Here is a 21496-nt window from a genome sequence, read left to right on the forward strand (position 1 = left end):
ATTCTGGCTTATACAAACTCCAAAACTTCTATGATTAACGCGAATCTTTTATCAATTATCACAGTAATCATAGAATCATTGGGTTGGAAGGGACTTGATGATCACCTAGTTCTGTGAGCAGGGACATTTTCACTGGTTGTGTCAAGCCCATCCAGCCTGGCCTTGACTTCCCGGGATGGGGAACGCACAGCTCCCCTGGGCAAAGCGCCCCCGGTGCCTCACCACCCTGACAGTCAAGAATTTCTCGGAGACACCGAATCTGAACCTTCTCCGTGTCAGCGTGAAGCCAGCACCCCTTGCGCCGTCACCCCGCGCCCCGGCCGCCGCAGTAAGGCGTTTCAGGTGGGCGGAGGGGCAATCCCGGCACCGGCGCCAGCTGTGAGCTGGGAATTGTGAATTGTGAGCTGCGGGGGGGCGGCCAGGGGCGCCGGGCCGGGGCCGCCCGCGGGCTCTTAAGGCCGCCCCGCCGCCGCTCCGGGCCCCGCCGTCCCGCGGGGCTCCCCAGACGCGGCTCCCGATCCCTCCCCTTTCCCAGCCCCGCTTCCCGTGGCGAGGCTCCGCCACGGGGGAAGTGACGCCGGCGCCAGGCGAGGTTATATAAAGGGTAGGCGGCAGCGGCGGAAGCGAGCGGGGCCGAGCGGGCGGCGGGCGGGGGGCAGCGGGCGGTGCGAGCGGGGCGGCTGCCGCGGCCCCCCGTGTTGCGGCCCGGCCATGGATTTCCGCAACATTCTCGTGATGGCCTCGGAGCAGCAGGGGCTGAACGCGGTGCCGGTGAGCTCGGGGGCGGCTGGGGCTGCCGGGGGGCGCGGTGGGGTCGGGCCCGGAGAGGCCCCGCGGCTGCGGGAGAGCCCTGCCCGCCTCGGGCTCGGCCCCCGCCCGGGCAGCCGCCGCCGGGCTCTGCCGGGCCCTTGCCTGCCGGCCGGGGCTGCTCGCTCCTGCGGCTGGAGAAGCGGCTGGGTGCGGGGAGGGGGCGAGCGGGGCCCCTCGGGCAACAGGTGGCGGCAGCCCCGGGCCGGGAGCGGCGGCCGCGGCTTCGCCTCCGGGCCGGGCAGCGCCGGGAGCACAGCGCTGCTGCGGGGAAAGGCTGCGCCGAAAGCCGGCCGAGTCCTTTTGTTTGCTCTGAAAACACAAGTCTGCCACGTCTCAAGTGCGAGTCGGAGACAAAGTGACAAGTTTTGGGGCAATGGGCTGCGTTGTCTGAGGTCTGTGTGTGTGCCGAGAGGGAATAACCTCCAACAGCGCTGCGGGGAGGACTCGCGGAAGGCTTTTGCTATATTGCTTGTGTTGTTCTGAGGTCTGTACTTCAGCAGTTCGTGTTTTAGTTCAGGCTATCAGTAACATGTGGATTGAGTATGAAACAACCCACTGGCTTGCCTGGATGGAGTCTGGCCGGAGGAGGTGCACGTGGTCTTCTCGTACATTAATATCCTGGGTTTCATTCCTCTGGGAGGACCCAAATTATAAGTCATGCGTGCTTATTTGGATAAAAAATATTTTCTCCTTGGTAGCCAGCAGCCAGAAGCTGACACTTCTGTTTGTTCTTCAACAGAGTGCCAGAATTCTGTTTCTGTGATTAGTTTGCTTAAACCCAGAGTAAATGAGTGGTAGTTGTTTTTAGCAAAAACTGTTGGAAAACCAGAAAAAAAATATTCTCAATTATACAGTCTCTTCATTTTGGTGCTGTCAGACCTAGTGAATATCAGTGTCTCTGTATCATTAGTAAAACTTTGGTAATGTTCACTAATGGCATGAGCAGTTGATAATATGTACCAACCATATGGTAGATGTGAAATTAATCAGATTCCATTGTGAGTTTAAAATCCTATAAATTCGACGTTTTTCTATTTAGGCATGTTTAATTTGTCTCTGGCTCTACATAGGAATCTGGTTCATAACAAGTAATACAAATTATCTAGAAATACTTCAGCATATTTAGATGCCCATTTGATCAGTCTTAAGCTGTTTCACTAAGTTGGCACTGGGTTATTTTAATTCTTATTTTAGATGTTGAAAGTTTCTCTTCACATTCTCGGTTTCCCCATTTAGCTTTACTGTGTGTGCCTCTACTTTTTTTGTCCCAAGCAGTTTCAAGCCATGATGATGATGAGTTGATGAAACATCTGCCCTATTCTCACTGCGGATGTGATGGTGGAGGGAGGGGATCCTACTTGTTGTGCAAGGGATGAGGGTTTAGCTACTCGTTTCAGAAAAAGCAGAATTAGGATTTGCTAATTCCTGATTAACTCATGGAGTGAGAGTGCAAATGAATCCATGGTTGAAATAGTTTGGTTTAGCACATTGCTGGTACAGCTTTTAATTCTGAAGTTGGCCCCGGTCTGAGCAAAAGCAGAGCTGCACTTGGCACTGCTTGAAGCTATTTGCAGTTGCTGGGCTTTAAAAGAGAGCCCATGGAGATTTTACAATCACTGGACATCTAAACAACTCTACTGTGTTAAAGCTAGTACATTAAGTGTGTTTATATAAGAAGAATATAATTATTTTTAATACTTTTATTAAAAACACCTTGTAGACTAATTGCACATTTACTGGTATATAAAATTACCAGGTTTCCATAAATGTTAGTTCCTGTATTAATGAGTGTATCCTCTGTATTTCTCTGTTTTAAACTTTGCAGTGCACCTAACTAAATATTTCATGCCCTTTGTAATGAAAAACAGTGACATGAACAAGTAGTGTATATTCAAAGTATATATAAATATATATACACACACACACTATACAGGTAGAGTTTAGTTCGAAGTAGAAACTAAATAAAAACTCCAAGAAATAATGTGGCCTTGTATTATAAAAGAGAGAGCTGGATAAAGCCGATATTACATCATGTCCCTGTAAAAACAAATCTGCTTGTTCATCTCCCTATGGAAATCCAGATTCAAAAGGAACATTGCTGAAATCAGCCTTTTGGTGTCCTGTTAGTTGCATCAGGTTTTGTTTCTAAATAAGACAGTACATACATGAACTACTGTCTAAGCTATTAATGATGCTGCTAATCATCTTCACAGCAGTTGCTGAGTAGAGCCCCGGGTTTTATCCTCTAATATTCCACAGGGCTTTCACTGCTGTATCTTGTTACCTGCGTTCATATTAGCAGCTCATTAGATTTTCAGTGTGGTTTTGCTTTGACTAGACATGATAATAGTTATGAGATGTAATGTTGATTTTTAGAGAGGTTTAAATAGATCGTGTCACTCTTTTTGGTGAAATTGGTATGCTGTGTTATGCCACGTGTTTCACATGACGTGGCAAAGCACTTTCAGATATTTTTATTGTAGCTATTCTTTAAAATATGAAATTTTATTGTAGCTTTAAAAAAAAGAGAAAACCCTGAGAACAGTTGAAACCAAGTCATTCTTTTATTTCACCGTAGTTTCTAATCAACTATAAATGACAATATAAACACCTCCTATTGCTCCCAATTCCTTTTAACTGAGGGCGAAACTTTGGTGTACAGAATCTCCAGAAATCTGATACAATTTAACCACAAAGAGGTGACGCAGACCCGAAAGAGCTCATCATCCACGTCAGCACTTGTGAAGTCTCACTTTTAAGTTAGAACGATAGAAAGCAGCCGCCAGTGAAGCTGGCAGAGGCAAGTAGCCACGAGGAATTAAGTATTTGTGAAGTGAAACGCTTCACAGAATCCCAAAGTTTGTTCAGAGGATTTTTGGCTTACAGAGCCTGCCCATCGAATTCTAATCTACAAATTATCGAGCGTTTGCCCACAGGCAAGAGAAGCCCTGCATGAGAAATAATGGGAATGGCTGTGAAGTGCAGATTGCTGCTGTAGGACCCGACTCCCATCGATTGATGTGTGTGCATTTATTGTGTGCTGAAAACTTGCCTCAAAACGGGGCCCAAAATGCTTTGGATTACATCAGCCTCCAAGGGAGGAACTGCAATATACACAGTGTGAAATGTTGGCAGGGGTGAGGAGCGCTTTTGCTCTCGACTTGACTGGCCTGATAGTAAAGTTCCAGACTGTCGAGTTTAAATGCTGACTAGTAAAATGTTCGGTTTTTCTTATTTCTGGTGGGCTTTTATTTTTTCTTTTTTTTTTTTTTTTTGTCAAAAGCAGATGAAAATGGGTACCACAATACCATTACAGAAAGGAAAGCATAAAATATCTGTTTTCCCTCTGTATGAAGCAACTTTTAATAGAAGAAATCTCTGCGTTTTTTCCAGCTAAGGGTTCTGAGTGTTGTGGCAGCAGATGCAAAACTGGAAGAAAAGAATTTCTGCTTTTTTAGGAAGAAAATGTATGAACCTGTTGAATCAGTTTTGGGAGAGGAGAACAGCGTGAGCTGATAAGTTGAGCGTTTTATCCTTCTCTTAGTAGAAGTTGTTAGAACCTGAAGTGAAGCAAATCTAAACATGCTTGTTACCTACTATTTACTTTGTCACAACCAGAAATTGAAAGCAGCAGTTGAGAAATCATCGTGTGTGTATTCTAAGACAGTCTCACTGCAGAGTCAGCTGCTGGGAACCCCGTGGTGGATCTGAAGCAGAAGCTTTGGAAATACCAGTTGAGGATGAAGGACAGAGGCCTCTGGGCAGTGAACACAAATGGCTATTTACAGTGTGGAAAGCTGCCCTCTGAGGAACTGGCATTGCCAGAGGAGTGACACAGACAAGGATGTATGTGGTGGATGAACCATTCCTGATGTTCTCAGGAGGTCATACCCTGAAGAATATTTGGGGAGAAACAGGGACTCCCCACTGGAGAAGGTTATATGTCTTGGCAAATGATAAGGAAGAAAGAAAGTGTTGTAGCATGCTAGTGAAAAACAAGCAAATAAAATAATCTCCCCAGCCTGTGAGAGCCCCTGCAAGTTGCCTGCAGTGCATGACACAAGTGGAATTGTTTGCACTGCCTGTGCAAGCCCATTGCAATAACTGCACTGCACAGGTGCTCCACTGGAGAATTGGGTTTGGCAGAATTGATCACTTGCATTGATCTTTCATTGCCACCTGTGTAAATATTGACTATTGTTAAAGGCAATTCTACTGCTGGTATTTGTCTCTGCTGCTGGTGTTTGGTCTAGGCCCCTTGGGGCTTTGTTTGGGTGCCAAAATTATTTCATAAATTCTGTTTTACAGTCCAATATTTGGTACTTGAATGCTGACATCAATGCAGCTACAAATCTATCAGAATAATGTGCCATGTTTTGAAGGAAATCACTGACTTCAGAGTAAATAATCACTGTTTGCTACTCCAGTAGTGTTCTGAAAACAGCTCGACCTGCTCTTTCCTAAAGGTTAAACATTCCTATTCCTCTGTTGATTTAACCAACTTAGCAATCATTATTAAAAGCCAGAATAGTCCAGCTGCTGTTTGGATGGTATAGTGACTTGTGCTGCCTTATTTTGCCTGCTTTATCTGCAGTCTGATGCATATTCATTTGCACTGCATATAAAACACTTTATTAGTGTTTGTAGAACGTTTGTATGGTTCAGTGCTTTTTAAAAAGGCTACACTTCAGAGGGTTGTTTTATTCTGTTACTGAATGAAGACGAACAAGACTTCTGTCAGCAATAGTACAGAAAGTGGGTATTCATTTATGAATTGTTTTGCTGTGTTTTCAGTTACTACTCAGTATTAAGAAATGCTACTGGTGGGAAGACTTAAATTTTGTGTGATTTGTCATGTTAGAGGCAGTCAGGAAAGAGCTTATCTGTCCAGCTGCTTTACAAACCTGCTCCTGGATAGGCCTGTTGGTCACACTGCAGCAAAACAAAGCCTGAAAACTGCTTCCCCATCACTTTAATTCTTTATAAGGTTTCCCAACAGAATAGATCAATCTACATTTGTCCCTGCTGTTTAGCAGTTTTCAAAGGTGCTCCTTAGGCACAAAATCATTTAAGCTGAAAAGATGCTTGGGTCCTACACAATTTTTAAAATAGAGGGTACAATTGAAATGCAATAATTAAATGAAGCTTTGCCAAATTAGGTTACCAATGACAAAACATGTGTTCAACTTTGTAAGATAATTTACATGGACATCATTATACTAAGATGAGTATGCTACAAAGTACTGCAAGTAATTTCTAAGGTACTAATTTGCTTCAACTTGATTTTTGACTGATAATGTGTGGATTGCTTTGCCTCTGTCTGTTCCAGTTCAAATGAGACACAGAGCCATGGGCCACATTGGAGCAAAAGCTGAAGGGCAGTGCTGCATCACAGTACAGAGTTCCTGAGCTGTCAAGTCCTGGAATGCTTTTAGTGCAAATGAGAAACTCAGTTCTCAGACTGTGGTAAATTTCCTTGCAGAGAGGTGAAGCTCAGTAAATGAGCTTGGCTGTAGTTGGTCTTTGATGTGATGAGGTGACATTGTTAGCTTTGAAACACATAATCACAGGATGGTTATATGCAGGTGCTTTTTTGGAAGAGTTCTGGGAATCAGGTACAAACCCAAATCTGACTCTGACGTGGATTTGAGATGGACATGTTTTTATACCCTTTCATTATATAGTTATATATTAATTATTTAACCCATATTGTTCTATTGTATACACTGATCTGATCCAAGCAGGAATTATTGTAATTTTCATCGGGTTCCCCCAAACATCCTTTCTCATGATTATGATTACATTGTTTCTCATGATTCTCATTATGATTAAACAATAATTATATTCAATTACCAAACAATCATTACATTTAACAATTGTATCATTTATCATATGATGATTACACAGGTGCAGTTTCACATGAGCTAATAAAGACAGAGCTCAGCATTCATTCCCAGGGCCCTTTCCCAGGCCTACCAGACCCCAACCTTTCTTTCCACCCCTGAATCTATTGTATACAATTCCCATGATTTTAGAAGCATTTTAACCCTATGCTGTCAACATGGCAGGTTTTAATATGCAATGTATGTGGAGAGTGCACCTTTGTAATTGTGCTCTGGTCATTTCAGAAACTGCTGAAGGAGACTGCAAGCAGCTGGTATTGTAGCTGCCTTTCTTGGAACCAGTTTTGGATGCAGTTTAGAGATGAGCCTCCAAGCCTTGCTTCTTACTGCATGTGTATTCAAGCTCATGTGTGGGTTTGCATGTTAGTAATTAAAGTAATCCAAGGATCTGTTCACATGCTGCTGATCAGTGAATCAGAAATGAGAATGAAGGCTTCCATTGTGTGATATTGACATTTATAGGGAGTTATGCTGCCAGCCTGCCTGATGATTGCTTCTAAAACATTTGGATATAGGTTTCCTTACAATCTATTTTAGTTTTACTATTTTCATTAAGTTTCATAAGGCTCTTTGAGGACAAAGATTTTTATAGAAATGCTGACTGTGTAGCTCTTTAGTGATACTTTTAAAATTGTTTTTCATATCTGTTTCGTTTGGTGAGAATCTTAATGTCTCATATGTGAGATCTTGGTTTAGATTCTTATCTATTGCCTTACTTCTGAAATAAAAAAAGAACCCGCCCTCTCAAAGTCAGGTTTGGGTTTCTTTTGTTTCTAGATGTATTCTGCTTTCTTTCTGCTTCTGAGTTTAACTGCTTTCTATTGTATTTATCTTTGCAACTCTTTCTCATTACTTAGTTTTTTCTTCTGCATTTTGTTTGTAGGAAGAAGTTTAAAAAAATTCTTTTTTTTTCCATTTTAGGCACAACCCTGGTACATTTGTGAAAAGCAGTGTCTGAACAGGTGTAGCACATTAGTGCAAGTGGTTGTTATAGAACTCATTAAGAGCCACTTGGGCACTTACCATTGATTTAAGTAACATTTATTGGCTATAAGAGAAGCAGAAAAGGAGATAGCATAGCTAACTTCCCATCTGTTCAATTGCTGGAACCCCAGGTTGAGCAGCACTGGACAGAGCTTTAGGCATGGCAAGCTGGGCATATCCTGTCTGTGGTAATCAGTGTTGCAGTATTTAGAGCTTTTGCAAGATGTCCTGGAAAGTGAAAAGCACAATTTATCATTTCCTCTGCCAAAGAAAAGAATGTTATATATCACCTAGGATATGATGAGATACAGAATCATAGACGAGGGGCCATTAAAGGTGATCTAGACCAGCACCACTGCAATGGGCAGGGACATCTTTAAACAGATCAGGTCACCCAGAGCCCTGTCCAACCTGACCTTGAATGTTTCCAGGGATGGGCAGTCTACAGCCTCTCTTGGCAATCTGAGCCAGTGTTTCACCACTCCCATCAAACAACTTCTAGTCAGAATCTATCCTCTTTTAGTATAAAACCAATGCCCCCTGTCCTTGCTACTAAAGTTGTCCCATCTTCCTTATAAGCTCCCTTTCAGTACTGAAAGGCTGCAACAAGATCTCCCTGAAGCCTTCTCTTCTCCTGGCAAATTACAGCAAGGGCTGTAATTGCCAGGTGAGGGCTGTGTATTCTGTCACAGTTAGTGCTGAGGTCACACTGGTCTCAGGTGATGAGCAGAGTGCAGGCCTGCACAGTTTCAGGTCAACTGCTGTGTGGATCACTAACTCCTTGGCATACAACAGTATTGTGTTTAAGGTCACTGCCAGCAGGAACTAAAATCAGTATTGTTAGTTTTACATCAACCTGTTAATTATACTGGTGAAGACCATTCCAATTTTTGGTGTAATTCAATTTTTAGTTGATTTATCTATTTTTACTGAATTAGGTAACCTAAAACTGAAATGAGTGAAACAAGCAAGCTAAAAATGGAACTGTAAACCTGCAGTCTGGAATTGAATTGACTCTGGCAGCTTGGGCTGTAGTTTGCTTTTGGTTCCCCTTGGTTGAAGACTAAGGCTGAACTGAAATATGTTTATTCCCTTACTAATGCAGCCATTGTATTCCTTATTAGTCCAGTGCATTTCACTCATTTTGTTCCCCTACCTGTCTTCTGGTTTCCTGTTCATTCCTTCCAAATGCTGAGTGAGCCCCTGTTGTGGATGAGTGGAATGCAGCTCACTCAAGAGACAGGCAGCAATGTAGTTGTAGATAAAGTAATGATTTGACAATTCACTAGAGTTTAACAAAGTTCAACAGTGGTTTGACAAAGTTTAATGCAATGTTCATCTTATTAATTAATTAATGGAAGAAACATACAAAAAAGGATGTTGGCATCAATTCATTTAGAGTGATTCTCAGGGACTGGCAATGCAGAGAGCAAGAAGCACAGTCCTGTTGAGTCACAAGGTTCTGAGTGGACTCCTTGCTTTCTAAACTTGATTTAGAGACCAGGAGTGGCTTCATCCATTCTTTATCTCAGGCTTGGTCAGTGGTATATATTTAATGGAATTATCCATACAATGTTTGCAATAACATGGGGTGGATGGATTAGTAATGTTTCATAATGCTAATGCAACATCCTGTCACCTACTGAGGATTTGGTGTGAGTAAAGAATCTTTCCACCTTGGTAAGGAAGGATCTCTTAGTTTCAGATAATGAATTTCTGAGAGGCATCTCTGCTCAAGGGGTCACCAGGCTTCCAGTTAAGCTGTAGTTCAGGCAGAGCTCAAGTCAGACCCATCCTGATGGCAATATTTATAGGCTGAAGTAGTTGGCTGCTGGCCAGTGGTATAGGCAAGATAGATGTCCTTATCTTAGTGCTGATATCTTGTTCTGGACTTTGGCTATTTTGCTCTTCTGATGGTTATGAAACCATTTTTCAAAAAATTTTTCAAGACACCTCTACTCCCTTGGATCAGGCACTTTCTAGCTTGCAAGATTCTCCCAAGGACTTGGGGCTAGTTGTTCCTTAATCAGCCTGAAAGTGCAACTGTGAGTCAAATGTATCCAGCACAACCCTCAGTTTCAGTGGGAATTCATTGTTTACTCTGTACCATCTCTGTGCTTAAGGGAACTACAGGACTGTTATGCAACTCCTCAGTGTTAAAGACTGATTTTTACATTTCTTAACTCTTCTGACATATTTATTTGTTCTTTGCAGAAAAGGTACAGTTTGGCTGTTGGTCCTCCCAAGAAAGTTCCCAAAGTCAAGGGTGTAGAATCTGCAGCAGTGCAAGCATTTCTCAGGCGGCAAGAAGAAGAGAAGAGAAAAAAAGGTAAAAGTACAAAATATCTCCTATGGGAGACTTTCATTTATTCTTTGGTATTTGTTTCTGCAATTTATGCATAGACCTGATGCTGAGGGAAAACTAGAACTAGGTAAGGGCTGGGGACAATTACATGCTTTCCTAAGGAGTTAAAACATTAATCAGCTACATTAGGATTTATGGCTGGAGATTGAGAGTTTTTTTGCTCTTAACCTTAACTGCTATCTCAGCTTTTGTTAGCTTAGCTTTGAAAAGCTTCATCTGTTTGAAAAATGGAAAGAGTTGCTGTTACATCTAATTTCTGGTGTATCAATACAGTGAATTTTAAAAGGTCTCTGAGACACAATTTCTCCACTTTATTTCCTTTAAATAGTCTATGGAGTAAACTAGTACTGCATTGCTTCTGATGTTCATGTTTTGTTAAAGGTAACTAAATCTGATGGACTGGATGGCCCAGGTTATTCTTCTTCACCTGGACCAGTCATGAGTCTCTTCCTTATCCCTGCTGCCAGGTCCAGCCAGAAGCAAGACTAAGCATAAATTCCATATGGGGTAGGCTGGCACACTCTGTCACAGCCCTTGACAACAGAATAACACAGACAAGGTGCCTTTATAGGCACCCAGAATATGAGTAGCCCAATCTATTTTCTAGGAATTTTTACTTTTTCTGAATCTTTCTGGTATTTAGCCCCCACTCCTTGGTCTGTCCAATATTTGACATTTAGGTGTCTCATTGACCAGCTAGTTCATCCTGACTCTTGTCAGCAGGTCACAGACATGAGATAGAGCTCATACTTATGCAGAAAACAGCTGGGCCAGAACAGTAAGGATATAGGGCAGACTGTAGAGATAGGACACAGGGCTCTATCAGACTTGTATAATGACCAGCTGCTTGCTTATCTGTGTTCAGCTGCTTCTGTCTCCCCCATATCCCTCTACACACACATACTTAGGCATTTTCCAGTTCTTATCCCCCCAATACTTGTATTCCCTCCCCTCCCTCAACTTCCCTTAAACATTTGATAGTAAGTTCTGTACAGTCTCAATATTCTCTTGCTCAGTCTCAACTCCCTCCACTACACAGAGATCCCATAACTTCTGTACCTTCTTATACAAAGGTTCTTCATAGTTTTCATAGCTTTCTGAAAAGCTGCTTTCCTCAAAAAGCCTTAGTAGGTTTTCTTATAGCAGCATTTCACTCAATTGCTTGCCTTTGTTGCAGCAGCTGACAGGGGTGGGTTAGTCTGCCCTGTTGGTCACTTTCTGATCTATTTTGGATAGCTATTAGCCAGATATCCTTAAATTACTGTCCTAAGTGGTTTGTTAGTTTGGAAAATATTGAAATAAAAAGCAGTACTTTTGCATAGCTTTCTCCTGGTTTTCTTGCAGCACTGGAAGAAAGGAGGAAGAAAGAGCAGCTCTTGGCGAGGCGTATTGAACTGAAACATGACAGAAAGGCAAGAGCTATGGCCTCACGAACAAAGGATAATTTTTATGGCTATAATGGTGTTCCTGTTGAAGAGAAGCCTAAAAAGAGAAGGGCTTCTGAGAATGTTGCTCAGGCCCCAGAGGCTGAGTATGCAACAGAAGATGAAACTGAGCAACTTGAATACAGTCAGACAGAATCTGAGCATGAGCAAGAAGAATATGAAGAGAAACCATCCAAAGCTGCAGTGAAACCAAAGGCACCTCCCAAAAGTGCACCGGCACCTCTGAACTTTGCAGAGCTCTTGAGGCTTGCTGAAAAGAAACAGTATGAACCAGTGGAAATAAAACCAGTGAAAAAGGTAGAAGAGAGGCCCAGAACAGCAGAAGAATTGAGAGAGAGGGAGTTTTTGGGAAGGAAAAACAAAAAAGTAGAAATGCATAAAAAAAGTGAGAAGGAGATTAAGCCTACAGGGATATCCAGTTCTTCAAAAAAACTGTCTTCTCAAAAAACATCTGTAAACGCAAAACTCAATAAAAGCTCAGTAGATAAACATTCCACATCTAAAAGCGGTCTGTCGCTTTCTATGGGTGGTATTGATAAGAAATCCAAAGCACCAGCATTGACTGAAAAACACCCACGGTCGTCATCTTCTTCCAGACTTGATCACATGGAAAAAAACTCACAAAATGGTTCTTTAAAAAGCTCTACTGGCAGCAGTCATAATAAATTACCTGTCAATGGTATTAGAAAGTCTGGCTCAAGCTCTCACGTGCCACCCTCAAAACCCATGGCCAACGGGGCCCAGAGGATGCCATCCGGGAAAGAATCCAGCCTGACAAAGTCTGCCCATGCAAAGGCAGGAAAACCTGCAGCCCTTCAGCACGGAATCAACTCCAATGCAAAGCGATCCGGCAGCAGCTTAGGAAAAGGAGGACCTGGGCATCCCGGGGGCGGCTGTAGCGCAGGGCCGGGGCGATCGAGCAGCAGTTCTGGAGTGGGGCCCGGAAGGCCAGGGAGCAGTTTAAGCTCCGGGCCTGGGCGGCCGGGCAGCAGCTCAAGCACAGCCCCTGGGCGGGCGGGGGGCGGCTCGGGCGTGGGGCCGGGCCGGCCGACGGGCAGCGCGAGCGCGGGGCCCGGGCGGCCGGGCGGCGCCTCGGGCGCGGGACTGAAGCGACCCGGCGGCAGCCTGGGCACCGGACCGGGCCGGCCGGGCGGCAGCACAAACATAGGACCGGGGCGGCCGGGCAGCAGCCTGGCAGCAGGACCAGGAAGGCCGGGAATGGGTCCGAGCACAGGAGCCAAGCGGCCGGGCAGCAGCCTGGGCACCGGCCCAGGGAGGCCGGGCATCAGCACGAGCGCGGGAGCTGCGCGGCCAGGCGGCCCGGGCACCGCTGTCAAACCCAAGTGTACTGTCGTGTCAGAAACCATCTCTTCTAAAAACCTTGTCACAAGACCTAGCAATGGACAGATGAATGGAATGAGACCTTTTCCAGGGCATAGACCTGTGCTTCATCCACAAGGTACACGTTTATAGAACAAAGAATTTTTTCACTGTTGTGGTTTAACTCCAGCTGGCAACTAAGTACCGTGCAGCTGCTCACTTGCCCTGTCCTCCAGTGCGGAGAAGAATTGGAAAAAATCCAAGTGAAACTCGGATAAGAACAGTTTAATAATTGAAACAAAATTAAACATAGCAGCTTTTAATTTAGTTTATTTATTTTTACCTATGCTCATAATTTTTGAAATGCTGGTGGTATGAAATATCACATGGAAAAAAAAAAAACTATGCAGCCTGTGATGGATACTGGTATATGAATGTTGGTAGAAGGAAAAGAATTGAAGGATTCGCTTCCAGAATTGCTTAATAGTTGGTTTATAGAACTCTGTAGTGTCTTCAGTAACAGATGCTTGAAGGGCTAGATGAAAAATCACTCACAGGATTTGCACTTCAGTGTTGTGGCAGATTTATCTTAGCAGTGACAAGCCATTCTAAAAATTTATTTCTGATCAGATGCAAGCAGTGTGGAGTGTAGTGAATAAGTGCCTGGAAAGCCTTGAACAAAGAACAGGCATCTGCTGAGTGATTTCCTCAGGATGCCATTGCTGATACCAATAGGTAATCTCCTCTAGCACAACCAGAGGAAGTATTTCCTCTTACTGAATTTCTGAGAAATTCTGGTTAACTTGAGGCAAAAGTTTTCCTCCTTGAAGCCTAGAAAATGGCCCAGAAAAAGGAGAAGTACTGTTAAATATGTTTGTGTAATTAGTTAATGATTTTATTCTGTCCTGTCATGTAGGTCTTGGAAGACCACCTATTAGTTACAAGAGACAAATAGAAGATGATGATGATGATGATGAATATGACTCTGAAATGGATGACTTCATTGAAGATGAAGGGGAACCTCAAGAAGAAATATCAAAACATATTCGGGAAATATTTGGCTATGACCGGAAAAGGTAAGAAAAGGAACAATTTTAAGGTACTGCAGAACAAGCATTAGAACAAGTAATTATTCTTCCTGAGAAAGGCTATTAATTCCTTAGCTGTTTTTTTAATGTGCTAAAAACTGATTTAATTTTCAGGTACAAAGATGAAAGTGATTATGCCTTACGTTATATGGAGAGCAGCTGGAGAGAGCAACAGAAAGAAGAAGCTAGGAGGTATGCATGGATTTGACCTTGAGTTGAGTTTTTCATGGGTCTGGGTCTTGAAAGAGACAAGAGCAGTTGTTGGTTGCTGTCAAGTTGTTCATTGCATGAATGCATCAATCTTGAAGTCAAAGAGTTCAGAGTATTAAAGTCCATGCTAAAAGCTTTCTTGCATGAAGTCCCAAGCAGCAATAGCAACAGCAGCTCACTGATATTTATTCTTCTCTATTCTATCTCTTCTTCCATTTCTTCTTCTCTCACTCCAGTACAGGGGATTTATTCATAAATCATCCAGTGAGCTAATAATCCAATTCTAAAACATTCTTTCTACACCTATCAGAACTAAATTCTAAAGTATGCAAGGGGTGTCAGTGCTTACACATAATTTACACATGTAGTTCTATCTATTCAGGTAAATGGTTTTTCTATCTGTTCTGTCTAGAAATTGAAGCAATGTTCTGCTATGTTTTGTTATGTCTGGGGCTAAGTTACTGCACTTTTAAACTAGGCTTTAGGGCTTTTTACACTCAAGGCACTTAAAGTATATTCCTACTTACTTAAAACTTACACTTCCACTTAATATCTTTGTGGCTTAATATATTTTAATTTCTCTAAAGGCTTTAATTGAATCTCTGCATTCTTTTCTCTCTGAGAGACTTCTATTTTATACACTCAGACTTGGATACAAATTGCAAAGTTTGTTTGTTGCTGAAGTCATAGGGCTAAGCTAACAAATATCCACTATGATTTTTACAGTAGAGGTAAATAATCCTTACAATTTTTTATAAGAAAGCTTAAAGAAAAGATGGAATTCATACAGCCAGTGGTGCATACACTACATAAGTCATGTGTGTCCTTATCTATCACAAACCTTGCTGGTTAAGAATCAATAAAAAACCAAAACTAGTTCATTTCCAAAAATATTTTTTAAAATTAAATTATTCAGTTCAAATTCCCAATCCTTTAATTTGTCCTGAGCATTACAATATTCTGCTAATTTAAAATCTGGAAATTTTATTTTTATCTATACACGTGTGTGTCTGTTTCTACAGAAGTATAAAAACTGTGCTGACAAGATTTTATGATTCCTGATTTAAATTATGCAGAGGATATTTTCATGCTGTTTTTGGCCTTTGTGCCTGCACAATTCTTATGTCATAAACTGATTCTTTGCTTTTAAATAAGTGGTGGGACAAACTTTGTGAAAGCTATAAGGGATTTTTATAGAAAAACCTGCATATATTGGAATGCATGGTGTCACCAAATTCTTTTGTTGTACTGAAATTTCTTTATGGTTATTCAGAAGGTGCCTTGAGCATTAGAAACTTTCATCTTGGAAGTTATAGTCAGTGTCCTTATTCCTCCTGCCTCCCAAGGAATACCTGCAGACCATGGAAAGCTGTAGTCTGTTAAGTGGAGCTTGGAGAAATAAATGGAATTTTAAAGTGATATTGCTGTTAACCAAACTCTCTTGATGTCTTAGAGTGATGTTTTGCAAAGTTGAATTCCTGACTCACATTTAACTACACATGTAGTATAAAGGAAGTGGGCATAAGAAACTTTAGTTAAATTCAATTTTACTTTTTCAATGCATGTTTCAGTAGCTGCTTTTTGGGAGAAAAAAAAGACCTTATGTATTAAATTTATTTTTTTATACAATATCTATTTTTTTACAAAAGTTTTAAATATCCTTTTCCATTGAAATATTTGATTCTGACCTTATGATTTTAAAAAATCTTGGATTTCTTAAAGCTCCATTCATTTATAATTAAAGAAGATCTGATATGAAATTAGTCATTCAATCAGCTGTAGTACTTTTAGCATTGCTTTTTGGGTGTTTAGAAGTAAAACCCCAAATGTTCTGAGCAGCATGTAAAGGATTTAATCTTGTTTGGCAGCTTGAGACTGGGTGTTCAGGAAGACCTGGAAGAACTGAGACGGGAAGAAGAAGAACTGAAACGCAAGAGACAGTCCAAGAAGCTGAGGACACGTTAACTGACTTAGGGTGTTGACTTTGTTCATATTTCTGCTCCCCTCTGCCTCCATACATCTCCTATTCTACTTCAGTTCCCATTTGCTTGTTAGAGGGCAAAAGAATATTTAAAGGGATTAAAGTACTGAAAAGCAAGGCTTTAGGTTGACCTAAATAAGATATTTATTTTTAATACTTGCCAGGGTTGTTTTTTTATGAAGAAATTAATGCACTAATGCATATTAAATGGAATAAAATTAATAGAGGTTTCCATTGATTAAACCAGTTCAAGATGCCAGCAGAAATATTGACTAGCTATGCACTGACTTGGAACTGTGTGGGCCACGTACCAGTAAACCAATTTTGCATTCACTTGAAAGGAAGGAATAGCATTCTTGTTCCCTGATATTTCTTGAGACTTGAAGAGATTGCTCTGTATTCTGCCCTGTCTCCCAACATGAGCCTCAAAGTGTTAAAATGTCATCTTCTTTACAGCAGCAGCTTGGGTGTAAATTCAGCCACAGCCCACAGGAATTTAAGGCAATAAAGTGCTGCAGATCTTCTGATTTGAGAACCCATAAAAATAATTTGAACCTCTTTATTTCTAAGCAGAAAAGTGCATGTCATTTGCAAACTTTGCAGTGATGGATATGGCAGGTTATGTTGGCTTTTGCTGTGTCTGGAATTCCAGTGCCTGTCTAATTCAGTATGAGAAACACACACCCTGAAAACAGAAATTTCTGGTGTTTGTATGTAACCTGTGCTTTTGGGCTCAAGCATATGCTTGAAAGTTCTTCTCCTGCCCTGTGAATCTTCACATTTGTTTAACAGCTTCTGCTGCTTTTACAAATTGTGTTTTTTCTTGCATTAAACATCTGATGGTTAAATTATTTAAAACATGAATGAAGCAGTCATTTATCTAATTAGTTTTACTATTCAGAACATCTGAATTAAATTTTGTTAGAATACGTTTGCAGCTTTTCAGTATTAACATATTGTTAACTAGTTAATATTTGTGATTTGATTTCAGCAAGCCAAAAACCTAAAATAATATGTGTAGCAGGAGAGTTAGTTCAGTTACTTACCTTAATGCCCATATTTGCACATTATTTCTAACTATGCACTTAAAGACTGTTTGTTTCAGTAACTGAATTTGTTTACAATCAGCACAGGGCTCATGTAAGTCTACAGGGGTTGCACTGAGACCTGAATCTCAAATCTGGTGTTGCATCTACTTGGATGTCTCCCAAGTTGCCCTTCAAAGCTCACCAGTGTCACTCAGCTTTGCCTTGAGCTCCAGGACTCCATTGGTAGCATCTGCCTTCAGTTGCTTCAGGTCATTATGTTTTAATGCTAGAAGTACTTAAAAAGTAGGAAAAGAGCTTTGGGTGTTGGCTGGGGACAAGGAAAAAGGAAAAAAATTACCTCGTGGAAAAACAACAAAGGAACCTTTCCTATTGGGGCTGTTCTTAACAGTGCTGCTTCTAGGATCAGATAGCAACCTGTAAGGAACAGTCTTGGAAGCTGCTCAAGTTTAAACATCTGATTCTTAATGTAAGAAAAAACAGCTTTGCCTTTTTAAGGTATTTTCTGTCAGCGGTGTACCATTTCACCAAAAAACTGATGTAAGTTACTGGCACAGATTCTGTAGGCTGTCTCAGTATTGGCTGATGTGGAGCCCAGGTGGAGATACCACTGTTGCTCCTCTGTAGTTTTAACTTCCTCAATTAACTATCAAAACCTGTTTCTCAGTGTACACAGTTGAGGCCATGCAAGATAGGATAACCTCACTGTCTAGAAGTGTGTTGTATTCTCTGCTGCATTGGGACCATCTCAAATTTCCTGTTGGAGATTTCTGGGTTTCTAGGATTACCCATTCAGGACAATGAACTTTGGGACCATGATCAAGTTCTGGGTTTGTACTTTTTAATTATTTTTAGCTGGAGAAAGACTTGAGGTCCATCAACCCAGACAGTTATATCATCTGTGAGCAACTTCCTACCTGGTTGGGGAGAAAAATGTCTCTTATGAAGCAAAAGAAATATGTTAAGTTGAAATTGGTTCAGTTCAGAAAGAAATCTGCATTTCAGACAAATACAGGTTAAGTAAAACCTGATTATTTCACCACTTTCTGATTATTTAACCATGCAAGCATCTGTAAAGCACTTTGTCATTTAGATGGTGACTGGAATGTACTCTGCTAGCCTCCCTAAGACACTGTATTATTTTCTTCACACAGTGATTATTGCTTACATTTTGTCTGTTTCATATGAAAAATTATTCAAGGACATATTTGTAATATTACAGTCAAAAAGTACTTTCTCATAATTGGCATGGGATACTGATGGATTTCCTATTTTGTACAAATGTTTGGCTTTTAATGTGCTTGCATATTTGTTGCATATTTGTATGTCAGCTAGGAAGGAGCTAAACTTGTTTTTTAATTCCTGACCTTGTATCCAAAAACTTGTTTACTGTTTGCCAGATTAATAGTATTCATCTAATGACAGTATTTCAGTACTTCCAAAGTGCTTCTGAATTTGAAGTGAAGAAAAACTGGAAGAATGCTTACATTGGTTTGTCAGGATTGGATGTTCAGCTAATGATTTAATTGTACTTAAGGAAATTCTGGTTTGGTTTTTAGATTTTTAATTCACCATTTGACAATGTGCCTTTTTACTAAATTGTGTCAAAAAATAATGAATGTAGGAGGATAAAAAAGTTGGTTTCTGCTATCTCAGATTCTATATCCTTAAACTTGAGAGTGTGAAATAACAATTTTCAGAAAACCCTTCCAGGTCTGGCTTTGATTGCACAATTAAGGTAGCTACTTCTTTACTGCTAATGCTAAATCAAATGAAGGGCACTTTCTATTGATGACTACTTTTTGAAAATGTCTTGTATTTACACTTGAGCTGTATTTCACTTTACAGCAATGTCTTTTGGAGGCCAGGGTTTTGCATATCACAGGAAGCCTTAGTGTGCAACTCTGTGCTGTGCTTTAAAATAAAAATCTTTCAAGAAGTATATGAAATCTTTATGGAAATCTGGATTTATTTTTGTGTAAAGCCCAAAATGTTGTCCAGGAAAACTAATTTTCTATTTTTTTTTTTTTTTTTTTTTTTTGCATTTTGTAACATAATCTAGTAGCTGATACATATTTCTAGATATAGCATATTTCTGGAGACCAAAACATGTCAGAAAGAAATAAATATATGGAGAGACTGGTGTTTAAATTGTGATGAATGTACTTCTATTTATTTTGGTGAGTGGGTGTGATGCAATATTAAAGTGTTAGTGTGTAAATAAGGGTGCTTCTAGTTTTAGCCAATGATTTCTTTCCCTCGGGGATATCATGTGTGCACGGTGTCTTTTTACACAATGTGACAAATCAGGTTAAAAACTCCTACATAGCTTACCTGCTCTCTGGTGCTGTCAAGGAAGTGTATAGCACACACCAAATGCATATACATTTTGCAGAGTATGTAAACAATAAATTGCAGGCATTAAACATTTTACTGCTATTTCTCATTGGTTTACTTTCATGAGAGATTTATCAGAATTACTTGTTGTTTTGAGAATTACTCTTGTTTTGAGCTCTCACAATCAGCAGTGTCAGTCTGAATGATGTCCCAGAATGGTTCTCATGCAGCCAGCAAGAAGATATGAAAAATGTAATGGAGTCACTTAAGCCTTCAGGAAAGATCTGAAAGTTCCTGGTGCCTCCTGCAGTTTAGGCTGTGATGTAGTATGTACTTGGAGGAACGTGTATTTAGAGTGATAATACACCCAAGTGTGCCCATTGCCTTTAATCTCTTGCATTTGAAGTGTTCACAAACAATCCTTCCTGGGTTTCCATATTCCCATATAAGGAGTCTGAACTCCCTTGGCAGCTGTCTCCTCTGGAAAGGTTTTTTGCTTTGATGGTGGAAGTAAATGACTGTTCTGATCAGCTGGTGCTGTGACCCACTTCCAAATGGGTGAATGGGTACACGGAACAGCAATGCTTACGCACTCTTGTGCTTAAAAAAAAAATGTTCTTTTAAAATATTGCAAATCTGCATTTAATGTGCCCTGTGAGTACCTTGTTTTGAAGGCATGAAATCTTACCTTCTTTGGAGATTTTTAATGTATCTGAATAGCTGTGATCAGTCAGTTTATGCCATTATTTCAAGGCAGAGGTGTTGTGTTCAGGTGGAGGGTGGTTCTACACTGAGTCATTATCTTAACCCAGCCAGCAAAGCTACTTCTGGAAACAAAATTATTTTATTCACATTGGGGGCACAAAGGTAATTACATGTTTACCTTGTTTGAGGACAGCTTTTAGTTGTAATTTGTTTGGAATAACACTTCAGTTCCACAAGACAGAACTGCAATTTATTTATCCCATAGATAGCCTCTTCTTACCCTTGGAACTGCATGTGGAAACATTTATTTTTTCATAAGCCTGGGAATCTAAAAAGCCTTTGACATACCATACTTACCATACTCTGTGGAATGGAATTAAGGACAGAGGTCATTCCTGAAGTAATCAAATATGTCATGAGTTTAGTTCTCACTTCTGTCCACAACTAATAGTCCTGGTTTTCCACACCACCTGGTGCTTAATTAGCTTTGAGAGTTCCTCTGTTTGGTTCCTCATGGGAGTCTTGGTCTTTGCTTACATCCTTCTCCCTCCTGACAAATTCATGGATTGTTTTGTATCCTGGATGTAACTTTCTCAACATTCCTCACTTGAGAACAGGTGAGTGTCTGAAAGTTGATAGCAATCAACAATTTAAAGAATCAAGAGCTGGCTCAATTCTGATTTTAAAAACACTTGAGTGTAGAGTTCCAGGTTTTGTAGTGCATGGGAATAACTGAACACATACCTGTGAGCACACAGAGTACAGAAGGCTGGCTGAGTGCCTTACATGTACTTCTCCACATATTAAACCTCTCTTGTGGATTTCTTCAGGAGAGCAACTTCTTTGAATGATGCAACTAAAGGGATCATGATGTTTGGTGTGGGTCTGTCCTCAGCTCCCTATCATGGTAAAGCAATAACCCTCCCTGTCACCTTGCAGCTTGTGTTGTATGGGTGCCTTGTGGTCCTTACACATACTGAACACGTTCAGTATGTCAAGATTTGATCAAACAAATGTGTATGGTAGAGCAGAGCATCTGTGGATTGACCTGCTGCTCTGTAGCTGATGAATAACACTGATTATATTTGGACAGGAGGGGCACTTTATCTGCTTTGTGATTTGTACAGAGTGTGCAGGAAGGGTTTCTGAGACTTCCATAGTCGTGTAAAACATGACTAAATGATACGTAGACAGGCACCTGGTCCCACATGGTGAATGTTGAGAGTTCAGGCTGAGGGATGTGCTGCTGTTACCACCCTCCCCCAGCCAAAAAGAGGGAGCCAGCAACCCTTCTGTTAGCCT

The 21496-nt window shown here is 41.0% G+C and overlaps 1 protein-coding gene across 2 annotated transcripts; it reads left to right on the plus strand.

The window, feature by feature from the left end:
• Positions 1-330: 330 nt before the first annotated feature.
• SPTY2D1 (SPT2 chromatin protein domain containing 1) lies at positions 331-19582 on the plus strand. 2 transcript variants are annotated; one of them, XM_079308427.1, is made up of 6 exons: positions 331-604; positions 9912-10026; positions 11407-12966; positions 13744-13903; positions 14030-14107; positions 15994-19582. In XM_079308427.1, exons 3-6 carry the CDS (start codon positions 11484-11486, stop codon positions 16088-16090), a joined length of 1818 nt encoding a protein of 605 aa, XP_079164553.1. In that variant the 5' UTR covers positions 331-604; positions 9912-10026; positions 11407-11483; the 3' UTR covers positions 16091-19582. The 2 variants fall into 2 exon arrangements, with proteins under 2 accessions (XP_079164553.1, XP_079164552.1); XM_079308426.1 differs by lacking the exon at positions 331-604 and adding an exon at positions 616-771.
• Positions 19583-21496: the final 1914 nt, after the last annotated feature.

Source organism: Erithacus rubecula, assembly GCF_903797595.1.
Source record: "Erithacus rubecula genome assembly, chromosome: 6".
NCBI classification, from domain to species: Eukaryota; Metazoa; Chordata; class Aves; order Passeriformes; family Muscicapidae; genus Erithacus; species Erithacus rubecula.